The sequence below is a fragment of the Oncorhynchus nerka genome, unplaced genomic scaffold (genome assembly GCF_034236695.1).
Source record: "Oncorhynchus nerka isolate Pitt River unplaced genomic scaffold, Oner_Uvic_2.0 unplaced_scaffold_4___fragment_2___debris, whole genome shotgun sequence".
In the NCBI taxonomy this organism is placed as follows: domain Eukaryota; kingdom Metazoa; phylum Chordata; class Actinopteri; order Salmoniformes; family Salmonidae; genus Oncorhynchus; species Oncorhynchus nerka.
Window position 1 is genome coordinate 354,094 of NW_027040459.1, and position 12,185 is coordinate 366,278.

Genomic DNA, 12,185 nt, shown 5'->3' on the forward strand with positions numbered 1-12,185 from the left:
ATGGTACGCAGACATGGTTTAGACAATATTGCTTATGCTAGATAATGCCCTAACTAAAGCCACATGAACTAATGATCCTAGCACAAGTTATGCTAAACATGTAACTAATGAGACACTCTTTAATTGTAACATCAGTCTGGTTGGTATTCAATGTCCATCTTTATTTCACTTTAGTCATGCACACACTTCCAAACGTTAGATGTTTTCATTTATATTGGAAAGATGGACCCAAAGCAGAGCATATAATACCAAAGGTAGTAAAAGCTCATTTTCCTTCAGTCTAGGTAATAAAAAAACATTTTTAAACAGAAATATAAAAATTATCACTTTGAATGTTAGAGTTCAAAATAAGTCTGGTCTTCTTTTCAGTCATCAGTGAATCCAGTAAAACATTAAACAATGAAGACAACTGACAAAATGAAATCCAGTATGCAGCTTGGAATGTTGAAAGCTTGAATGTTTTTTTTCCCAAGATACTCTAACCCAAAGAAAACAACCTTGGCTCCAGTTCTGATTATGCAAACAAAATAAATATTTCCTCCTACAAATTAAAAAAAAATGATATGATCAGTACTCGGCATACATAAAAAGTTAACAGAATGGGGGATGTGTGAACAAACCACTGTCTCATTAAAGACATTATTTTCTCATTCTCAACAGATACTACAAAACATCTTGTCTTTTATATTACCAAGTAAATGTCCTGAATGGATACAAACAGTTAAAACAAATTCACATTATTATTCGCATCAGTTAAGGAAATGTAAATAGTTTACATTAACAATATGACTTTTAGGCATAGAAATACAAGGATGGGTAAATTCCAACTATGGAACAATCCAATTTTTGAACTGAATTATATATATATATTTTTAAAACTACATTTTGATGAAAGTTTAAGAGCTTTCTTTTTCCGTCTCAACACAGATGATTTTTAATCCCATTTTAGATGGATTCTAGGCTATATTTGTATATGAAAATCCTTGGCATAAATGCCATCCCTTTGAAATCTACCTACTTACATTAAGACAGGGGGGAAACTGGCAAGGGGGCTTTGGCACTTTACAAAATTCCCTGTGAGGAAAAAAAGCTAATCACAGCTCAGACAAACACTGGCTTTAGCAGTTGCACTTTAAAAACACATAGTTATAGCCATTTCAACAGATATATAAAAACATACTAATATATAGTACATGTGAGATATGTGTATATTGGTCCTAACCAGTAATTCATGAGGATAACAGGGAACTATTGTCCAATACCAGAAGGAGATCACCCAAAAGGTAGAAAATCCTATGTAACGAATTACTTTGATTACGCCTTCATTGAAGTTTCTACTATTTTCAACAAGCACAACCCACTTTTAATAATCCGTCCCCTCTTCTTGGTACACCGGCACAGTGTCATCTTTGTATTCTTGGTAACCCTCATCTTGGTAGTCGGCCCCGGCCCCGTTCTGCTCCTCCTCATTCTTGGGGCAGTACTTGGCGTCGTAGATCTGACGACCCAGGCCAAAGTTCTGCCCGCTCTGGTTGGCGCCTGCGTTGGAGCCCATCTGCAGCGACATGGTGCTGTTGTCACACTTGTTTGTGCCCAGCTTCTGGTCGTAGATGGCGCGGCGGGTTCCTGGAGCTGTCATGCCAGCCTGAAGAGTAGAGGAAGGGAAAGTTGAATTAAAATATTTGTACTCATCTGAATAAACAAGAATCCATTAGAAATAGCAAAAGTCTACTGAAGCAGTTAGTTCCCCCATTGACAATATTGATACCTTGATTCAGTTTTAAGACATGGTGAGATGGAGTGAGAATTTTATTTTACCTGGCTGGCTCCCTTATTGGTGCCCATTTGCAGACTGATGGTAGAGTTGTCCATGGGGGGCAGGATGTGAGCCTTGGGATCGTAGAGGTGCCTCCTGGTGCCATATGCATTCATGCCCGCCTGGCTGGCACACTTATTCGTCCCCATCTGCGGAATGAGATATCAGTTATTAAAGGGAAAACGACAAAGAATGAGTAGAAAACTACAATTCCCCCCTCCCCTCCCTCCCCTTAGATGGAGAGACTTGAGTAGATAGCATTAAAATATACAATATTATTATTATTCTTGGCACTCTCAGCACCCCCTCCCCATTGACATTTAAAAATAAATAAAAATATCAGCAGCAGCAGCACCCCCCCCCCACAAATAAGTTCTGTACACCCAGCCCTAAATATCTTCCCGCGACCATGCCCTCAGACCTGCAGTCCAATGACACAATGTCCGGCCTTCATCTTCTCCTCGTCGAATAGTCTCTCCTGTTTGTCTGCGTACTTCACCCCAATGTCCACTCGGGACTGGCAGCCCTTGGTCTTGGCCTGCAGGGGAAAGTGTACAGAAATCACTACACTGTTGGATGCGTCAAGATACTACTGGACACAATATTAGGGGCTTGTTGTATTCGGATCCCACTTCCTACACCATATGTTGATAAAGACGGGACACCATTATGTTCGCTTCAGGAACTTCTTTATGAAGATAAAACCATGTGGTACAGAGCATTACTGCAAGGTCAGCCATTTAATCTGTACAATATTAAACGATTCATGCAAGTGGAAATTACCGAAGCGTCGGCTAAAATAAAATACAGAAGTTGCTATTCTCATGAGGGGTGCAAGCTAAAAATAATTTCAAAATAATAATAATAATAACAGTTTCAAAAGTTTTTAATAGTGAAAGTCTTACTGTGCCAGCGAGAGACAACAGGGTGCTCTGGACTTGGGTCATGTTCCCACTCTCAAAGAGGTCATTGGCCTCAAAGATATCATGGGGCTTCAGGCCGTACGTTTGGATGGATTTGATGAAGTTGGTGATGTTCTCCAGCTAGCAACAGAAAAGTGCGTAAGAGGACAAGATTAGTAAAGAGCTTCTCAATAACTTTGGAATGTCATAGCCATAAAGTGGTTATCATAACTACATTTCTTAATTCTTTGCTAGACGGATATCTCTTGCACACAGAGTTCCCACTGTATTCCACATTATAAACTGTGGTTCAAACACTGAATGCTGATTGGCTGACAGACGAGGTATATCAGACCGTATTCCAAGGGTATGACAAAACTTTATTTTTACTACTCTAATTACATTGGTAATCAGTTTATAATAGTAATAAGGGACCTCGGGGGTTTGTGGTATATGGCCAATATACTATGGCTAATGGCTGTATCCAGGTACTCTGCGCTGCGTCCTACATAAGAACAGCCCTTAGCCGTGGTATATTGGCCAAACACCAGCTCCCCCTCGGACCTTATTCCTTCACTCTAACCCATGGACTACTTCAGTGCAGTCTCTGGTCCAGAGAAAGTTGCACCTCTAATAATAATAATAATAATAATCTACCTCTGCTTTTTTGTTAGTTAAAAAAACAGGCTTGGTCAGCGCAACAGCTCAGATTTATTCTCTAACGGTAAAACCACCTGGCAAAGTACAGTACAAGTCTGTTGATGTACTGGCAAGTCTAATGTAGAGAGAACAATCCAAGCTGCTCACCTGATGCCAATTCATGGTGGACGAGTTGATCTTTTTCACAGAGCCAGGTTGAAGTTTGTTGATCAGTCTAGAGGAGGAAGAGAGAGCTTGCCGACTTAGACTTCAGTACCTCAATAGTCAACCGAAGGAATCAGAGGATAAAAATTGTCTGTAGAGCATAATCATTACTGTGTACAGTACAATAAAGCCGACAACTATGAGGACAGTCAGGACATTACAATCCATTAATCATTTGGTTTATTATGCTGTAGCTAGCTGAATGTTTATGATTTGTGTTGTATTCGGTTAAATGCACTGGCAGAACAATACAACGTGAATCAATAAAGCCTTATCTTACATATTATGGTTAGGGTGACATTACAAATAGGATGATGATGGATGCTGGCCCCATTTATAAGCTTACTCGCACAGGATGACACCATTTTTCAGGCCTTTCTGGAAGTCCTCCCCAATAACACATCCCGTCACATCCTCGATCCAGACCCTTAGCTCATCCTCTCTCTGAGGGTCATACTTTCCGGCAATCTGGAAAGGGGGGGTAAAACGGTCATTAGAGGAAGCCTTTAAGTTTCACCTAAAGTCTTGGAAAAGGATGGCACAACCAAAACATGTGTAGGTAACATGTTGGTTACACTTTATTTTACATGACTGTTTCCACTGGTATTTATGAGAAAATTGTGTGCAATGCATACTCCAAATAATTATACACAATTGGTGGCCAGCGGAGTTTGTTTGGTCTGGGTTAACCAAAACAAATTGAATAACACATTGATTCAATGGAGGGAAATATTTACATCCACTTGGCTACCAGTACAGTGTGTTCTGAGGGCCAATGGTAAACTGGAGGAATGGGACCCCTCACCCAGGACAGAGACTATAATGCATGTACAGTGTACAAAATATTAAGAAAAATTGCTCTTTCTGTGACATAGACTGACCAGGTGAAAGCTATGATCTCTATTTATGTCGCCACTTGTTCAATTCAGTTCAAATCAGTGTAGATGAAGGGGGAGGAGACAGGATAGAGAGGGATTGTGTATGTGTGCCATTTAGACGGTGAATGGGCAAGATCAAATATTTAAGTGCCTTTGAACGTGCAACAAATTGTATCAAGAACTGCAACAGTGCTGGGTTTAATCACGCTCAACAGTCTCCCGTGTGTATCAAGAATGGTCCACCACCCAAAGCACATCCAAACAACGTGACACAAATGTGGGAAGCATTGGAGTCAACATGGGCCAGCATCCCTGTGGAACGCATTCGACACCTTGTAGAGTCCAGGGTGGATTATGGTAGCAGTGTGGGGACCTGAGTATTATTTTTGTACAACATAACTTGGAACATGATGGGTGAAGTTAGTTGTTTATGAAAGACAAAGGAGAAATTTGTATTATATTAGTCTTCTCCATTGACACAATACATTTTAAATAAGAGCCAGATCTTGGGGCTTTTGCAGAGTTAAAAAATATATATATTTATCCTATTACACTGCAAAAGTGTAACAAGAGTAGGCCTACACAATAAAATAAAAATGGACAGGAACAAAGGTTGCACCAATTGTTTTTTTTTTTACAGTACATGTGGGATAGAACAGTTATATTTGGCTTGAGGGGGGCGTAGGTTAACTGATATTGATGTTCTGGATGGAGGACACAGGCACTGTCTGTTAAGGTTAACTTTTGAATATGTACATGTTATGAATGAGAATATATTTCTATTTGGACTGTTTTGTGGAGTAATTTGTCTAAGCACGCATCACGTCGGCGCAGAGCGCAAAACAATTGCCGTTCACCAAGGCCCCAATCCACCGCAGCGCAGGAGTTACTATCACGATAGGACAGTGTGACCTCTGGATGGGTCATATCAAACTCAGGGACATGGATGAATGAAAGACATACAACTCTATAGAGTACTGACCAGTTTCACTATGTAAGCTAATGGGATCGCATATTTCAACTTGCCACATTGCCAATATCATGGGAAACGCCCATGCTTTTTTAAGCGCTTCCCAAAACTAAACCAACTTATAGATGTGTGTATTATCATTCTATCATATCAATGAACAATATTTTCCAGAAGTATATGCATAGCGCGGAGTTGGCAAAACTTGTGCAATTGTTGATAAGACCTGCGCTTTATTTAGGTAATTCCAAAAAGTCATTGCCCGTTCCATGTAAATACCTTTTCAAATCATAGCCTAAAATACTTAGGCATACATATTTTTTTCTATAAATAAAACAAGTATTCTATAATATACCTCGCTATATCAGTATAACACAAGTGATTCATTCGCACTAAACTCGACTCCGTGAACACTTACCTTGCTTTTGACTTCCGCAGAAAACCCATAGGCAGGACCCCTGTTAAATGATGAGCCAGACATGATTATAAAAGGAGTACTTCGTTTTTCGTATGGATACTTTTGTATCAGTTTCCTTTCCTTTCCTTTCCTTTCCTTTCTTTCCAGTTAACTCCAGAGTAAACTAAACACTTCCTTTAAAAAAAAAAAACTGTCTTGCAACCAATAAAAAACGTTTATACGATTTTTTAGGCTCCACCTTTTCCTTTCTCTAGATTGTGATTGACATCAAAAAGTCCTTATATGGAAGGAAAGTCCCAAATTCCTAGACGGTGGGAGTATCCTATGGGCCCAGAATGCCAGCGGCGCAGTAATCTTTTAAGTCTTTTGACGGAAAAGTTTGAGGAACTAGCAAAGTACAACGAGCTACTGAATGACGCAATGCTCCTATTCTTGAGCCAAATTTCAGAGTGCAAAGGACCTCGTTTGCTCATTCAAGGGTTTTTACCCTTTTTGTAATACTGAGAATGTTAATTGCGATATGAGAACATGGTTAAAAATATCCACTCGAGCATCAAACAATTAACACTATTTTAGTTCAGCCCACATAAGACAAATGATCATGACTCGAGTTAACTGTTATAAACCACAGTCTACAATATCAAATACAGATGAAAATAATATTAACATCAATTCATTATCAAGTGTCCATTTGTATCACTTCAATGACTGTTTGTGCGGTTGTCAATTCAATTAGGTTCAATAGTCTTTGTAATATTGTCTTGATGTTCCATGACATTACACTAAGTCTCAACTGAAAATGGCATACTGAACACATTTAACTACTTACCAACAACTTTTTTCACACATGTACATACTGTGTAGAATTTTGTTTTCCACCTGAGAGTACTTGGCACCTCTGGTTGCAACACAATCTCACACTCAATTCATGCAAACAAGTTTCACAGCGGTCTAAGGCACTGCTTATTGCCACAGTCATACCCTGGATCTAGTTTTGTCCAATGGAATAAATATTGTGGATCTAAATGTTTTTTTCTCATAATCCTGGATTATCGGATCTGTCACACATCTGTTTCACCTGTCCTCGTTATTGTCTCCACCCCTTCCAGGTGTCGCTTGTTTTCGCCAGTGTATTTATCCATGTGTTTCCTGTCTTTCTGTGCCAGTTCATCTTGTATGTTCCAAGTCAACCAGTGGTTTTTCCCTTGTTCGCATGCCTTTGCTATTTTCCTTTTTCTAGTCCTCCTGGTTTTGACCCTTGCCTGTTCTGGACTCTGTACCTGCCTGCCTGACCATTCTGCCTGCCTTGACCTTGAGCCCGTCTGCCTTGACCTTGAGCCCGTCTGCCACTCTGTACTTCCTGGACTCTGAACTGGTTTTTACCTTTTGCCTGTCCACGACCATTCTCTACCTACTCCTTTTTGAATTATTAACATCTTAAACTCCTCCTGTGTCTGCATCTGGGTCACGCCTTGTGTCATGATAGGACCACCATCTTATTATGTTTGCAATTGCGACAAATAAACTGCTCATACCCCAACCAAAGATCATCAAAAGCAGTGCTATAAATTCTAGGACAACCAAAGATTCCTAGATGCCCTTCCAGACTCCCTCCACCTACCTAAGGACGTCAGAGTACAAAAATCGATTAACCACCTAAGGATCTAAATTTAACCTTGCATAATACCCTAGATGCAGTTGCAACCCTAAAAACAAAACACATTTGTCACAAAAAATTGCTCCCTGGTACATAGAAAATACTCGAGCCCTGAAGCAAGCTTCCAGAAAATTGGAACGGAAATGGCGCTGCACCAAACTGGAAGTCTTCTGACTTGTTTGGAAAGACAATACCGTGCAATATCGAGGAGTCCTCACTGCTGCTCGATAATCCAATTTTTACAACTTAATTGAGGAGAATAAGAACAATCCAAAATGTATTTTAGCTAACTAAAAAGCAGCATTCAACGAGAGGTTAGCTTTCATGACAGCAGTGATACATTCATGAACTTCATGGTCATTAGAAAACAAATGACGGACTCCTCTTTGAGTCTGCGTATTTCTCCAAAGCTGTTATCCTGAGTCTGCACAGAACTGCCAGGACCTAAAATCAATAAAAATACTCAAGGTTTTTATCCAGTATCTCTTGACACATTCATGAAAATAGTCATGGCCTCTAAACCGTTAAGCTGCATACTGGACACTATTCCAACTAAACTACTGAAAGAGCTACTTCCTGTGCTTGGGCCTCCAATGTTGAACATAATAAATCGATCCCCATCCACTGGATGTGTACCAAACTCACTAAAAGTGGCAGTAATAAAGCCTATCTTGAAAAAGCCAGCTTTCACCCGGGAAAATGTAAAAAACGAATCGGCCTATATCGAATCTCCCATTCCTCAAAAAGAAAAATGTAAAAAGCTGTTGTATACGTAATGTTTCAGTCTGGTTTTAGACCCCATCATAGCACTGAGACTGCCACCGTGAAGGTGGTAAATTACCTTTTAATGGCGTCAAACCAAGGCTTTGCATCTGTCCTCGTGCTCGTAGACCTTAGTGCTGCTTTTGACACCATCGATCACCATTCTTTTGGAGAGATTAGAAACCCTAATTGGTCTACATGGACAAGTTCTTGCCTGGTTTAGATCTTATCTGTCGGAATGATATCAGTACGTCTCTGTGGATGGTATGTTCTCTGACAAATCAATTGTACGTTTAGGCGTTCCTCAAGGTTCCGTTTTAGTACCGCTATTGTTTTCACTATTATATTCTACCTCTTGGTGATGTCATTCGGAAACACAATGTTAACTTTCACTGCTATGCAGAATATTTCAAGGACAGCTTTTTCCTATCTTTGTAACATTGCAAAAATCTCAAACTTAATAAAAAATAACGCAGAAAAACTAATCCATGCTTTTGTCACTTCTAGATTAGACTACTGCAATGCTCTGCTCTTCGGCTACCCGGATAAAGCACTAAATATATTTCAGTTAGTGATAAACACGGCTGCTAGAATCCTGACTAAAACCCCAAAATGTAATCATATTACTCCAGTGCTAGCCTCTCTACATTGGCTTCTTTTTACGGCTAGGGCTGATTTCCAAGATGGCATAGCAGTCAGGCGTCTTTGTCTTCGTCGTGTCTTGTGTGTGTAAATATATATTTTCTTTGCATGTATTTTGTTTTTGTTTTAAACCTCAACTCCAACATACTCTCCTGCAACCCGCCTCATCCAATGTGGTATGGATCTGCTATTTTCTTTACTTTAGAACCGGAACCCCCAACAGAAGCTAGTCAGCTAGCCACTGCGAGCGGTCATCAGCTAACCTTTAGCACAGCACGATTCAACCCAGAGCTTACCGGACTAATTTTCCCCACATCTCCGGATTCCTACTGCAAGCTCTGAACCTTTTCACCTGGATCATCGCAGCTAGCTAGCTGCTATCCGAGTGGCTACTCCTGGCTAACGTCTCTGTCCCGAAGCAAGCACTAATTAGCCTGGAGCTAGCCTATGCTAGGCCTATCTTCCGGCTAGCTGAAGAGGTCCATCAGCCACTCCTTGAGCTACAATACCTATTTTGCCAATTGGCCTGGACCCCTTTTACTGCTGATACGGAGCCCCGCAGATCCTTCACAACTGGTCTACCGTCATAATCTGCCCGATGGGGTTCTCAACAGGCTCCTCCATCGTGACATCCCCTGAATGCCCATCTGCTAGCCGCGGCCCACTAGCTGTCTAGAGCATATCGAACTGTTAGCTGAAGAGGTCCATCAGCCAATTATCTTTGGCTACAATACCTCTTTTGCCAATTGGCCTGGACCCTTTTACTAAACGGAGCCCTGCTGATCCATCACGACTGGTCTGCCGATGTAACCGATCGAGGGGGCTACAACTGACTCTTCCGTCGCGACATCCCCCTACGGCCCTTCTGCTAGCCTGCTATGCCCGGCCCGCAAGCTGTCTCAATATGCCTTGTCCATTTCTGTTTTGGTTAGTGATTGTCTTATTTCACTGTAGAGCCTCCAGCCCTGCTCAATTTTCCTTAGCTAACCCTTTTGTTCCATCTCCCACACATGCGGTGACTTCACCTGGTTTAAATGGTGTCGCTAGAGACAGTACCTCTTATCATCACTCGATGCCTAGGTTTACTTCCACTGTATTCACATCCTACCATACCCTTATCTGTACGTTATGCCTTGAATCTATTCTTCTGTGCCCAGAAACCTGCTCCTTTTACTCTGTTCCGAACACACTAGACGACCAGGTCTTATAGCCTTTAGTCGTACCCTTATCCTACTCCTCCTCTGTTCCTCTGGTGATGTAGAGGTTAATCCAGGCCCTGCAGTGCCTAGCTCCACTACCATTCCCCAGGCGCTCTCATTTGTTGACTTCTGTAACCGTAAAAGCCTTGGTTTCATGCATGTTAACATTAGAAGCCCCCTCCCTAAGTTTTTTTATTCACTGCTTTAGCACACTCTGCCAACCCAGATGTCTTAGCCATGTCTGAATCCTGAATCCTGAATCCTGGCTTAGGAAGGCCACCCTGAAATTTCCATCCCTAACTATAACATTTTCTGACAAGATAGAACTGCCAAAGGCGGTGGAGTTAGCCTGCAGAGTTCTGTCATACTATCCAGGTCTGTGCCCAAACAATTTTAGCTTCTACTTTTAAAAATCCACCTTCCCAGAAACAAGTCTCTCACCATTGACCCTTGCTATAGAGCACCTTCTGCCCCCAGCTGTGCCCTGGATACCATATGTGAATTGATTGCCCCCCATCTATCGTCAGAGCTCGTACTGTTAGGTGACCTAAACCAGGACATGCTTAACACCCCGGCCGTCCTACAATCTAAACTAGATGCTCTCAATCTCACACAAATGATCAATGAACCTACCAGTACAACCCCAAATCCGTAAACACGGGCACCCTCATAGATATCATCCTAACCAACCTGCCCTCCAAATACACCTCTGCTGTCTTAAACCAGGATCTCAGTGGTCACTGCCTCATTTCCTGTGTCCGTAATGGGTTTGCGGTCAAACGACCACCCCTCGTCACTGTCAAATGCCCCCTAAAACACTTCAGCGAGCAGGCCTTTCTAATTAACCTGGCCCGGGTATCCTGGAAGGATATTGACCTCATCCCACCAGTAGAGGATGCCTGGTTATTCTTTAAAAGTGCTTTCCTCACCATCTTAAATAAGCATGCCCCATTCAAAAAAATGTTGAACCAGGAACAGATATAGCCCTTGGTTCACTCCAGACCTGACTGCCCTTGACCAGCACAAAAACATCCTGTGGCGTATTGCATTTGCATCGAATAGCCCCCGCGACATGCAACTTTTCAGGGAAGTTAGGAACCAATATACACAGGCAGTTAGGAAAGCAAAGGCTAGCTTTTTCAAATAGAAACTTGCATCCTGCAGCACAAACTCCAAAAAGTTCTGGGACACTGTAAAGTACATGGAGAATAAGAGCACCTCCTCCCAGCTGCCCACTGCACTGAGGCTAGGAAACACTGTCACCACCGATAAATCCACTATAATCGAGAATTTCAATAAGCATTTTTCTACGGCTGGCCATGCTTTCCACCTGGCTACCACTACAACAGCCCTGCACCCCCCACAGCAACTTGCCCAATCCTCCCCCATTTCTCCTTCACCCAAATCCAGATAGCCGATGTTCTGAAAAAGCTGCAAAATCTCGACCCCTACCAATCAGCCGGGCGAGACAATCTGGACCCTCTCTTTCTAAAATTAACTGCCGCAATTGTTGCAAACTCTATTACTAGCCTGTTCACCCTCTCTTTTGTATCTTCTGAGATCCCCAAAGATTGGAAAGCTGCCGCGGTCATCCCCCTCTTCAAAGTGGGAGACACTCTAGACCCAAACTGTTACAGAACTATATCTATCCTACCCTGCCTTTCTAAGGTCTTCGAGAGCCAAGTTAACAAACAGATCACTGACTATTTTGAATCCCACCGTACCTTCTCCGCTATGCAACCCTCCAACACTCCACTCAGCAAATTGGATGCAGTCTATTACAGTGCCATCCATTTAGCACGCGCTCCAGCAGGTATGTTTCACTGGTCACGCCCAAAGCCAATTCCTACTTTGGCTGCCTTTCCTTCCAATTCTCTGCTGTCAATGACTGGAACGAATTGCAAAAATCACTGAAGCTGGAGACTCATATCTCCCTTTCTAACTTTAAGCACCAGCTCTCAGAGCAGCTCACAGATCACTGCACCTGTACATAGCCCATCTGTAAATCACCCATCTAACTACCTCATCCCCTTACTGTTATTTTGTTTTTGCTCCTTTGCACCCCAGTATCTTTACTTGC

The 12,185-nt window shown here is 41.9% G+C and overlaps 1 protein-coding gene across 1 annotated transcript; it reads right to left on the minus strand.

The window, feature by feature from the left end:
- Positions 1–140: 140 nt before the first annotated feature.
- cnn2 (calponin 2) lies at positions 141–6,024 on the minus strand. The gene is made up of 7 exons (XM_029642283.2): positions 5,846–6,024; positions 3,929–4,050; positions 3,526–3,592; positions 2,722–2,859; positions 2,238–2,354; positions 1,819–1,965; positions 141–1,645 (listed from the first exon to the last, which is right to left on the minus strand). The coding sequence occupies exons 1-7, from the start codon at positions 5,906–5,908 to the stop codon at positions 1,364–1,366; spliced, it is 936 nt and encodes a 311-aa protein (XP_029498143.1). The 5' UTR covers positions 5,909–6,024; the 3' UTR covers positions 141–1,363.
- Positions 6,025–12,185: the final 6,161 nt, after the last annotated feature.

What these genes read in the sequence shown, in the direction of transcription:
- cnn2 (XM_029642283.2), bottom strand. Translation starts at nt 5,908, where the DNA reads ATGTCTGGCTCATCATTTAACAGGGGTCCTGCCTATGGGTTTTCTGCG. An exon ending in CCACCATGAATTGGCATCAG is followed by an intron (nt 2,860 to 3,525) that starts GTGAGCAGCTTG and finishes TTCTGTTGCTAG; the next exon opens with CTGGAGAACATCACCAACTT. An exon ending in CCAATAAGGGAGCCAGCCAG is followed by an intron (nt 1,646 to 1,818) that starts GTAAAATAAAAT and finishes TCTACTCTTCAG; the next exon opens with GCTGGCATGACAGCTCCAGG.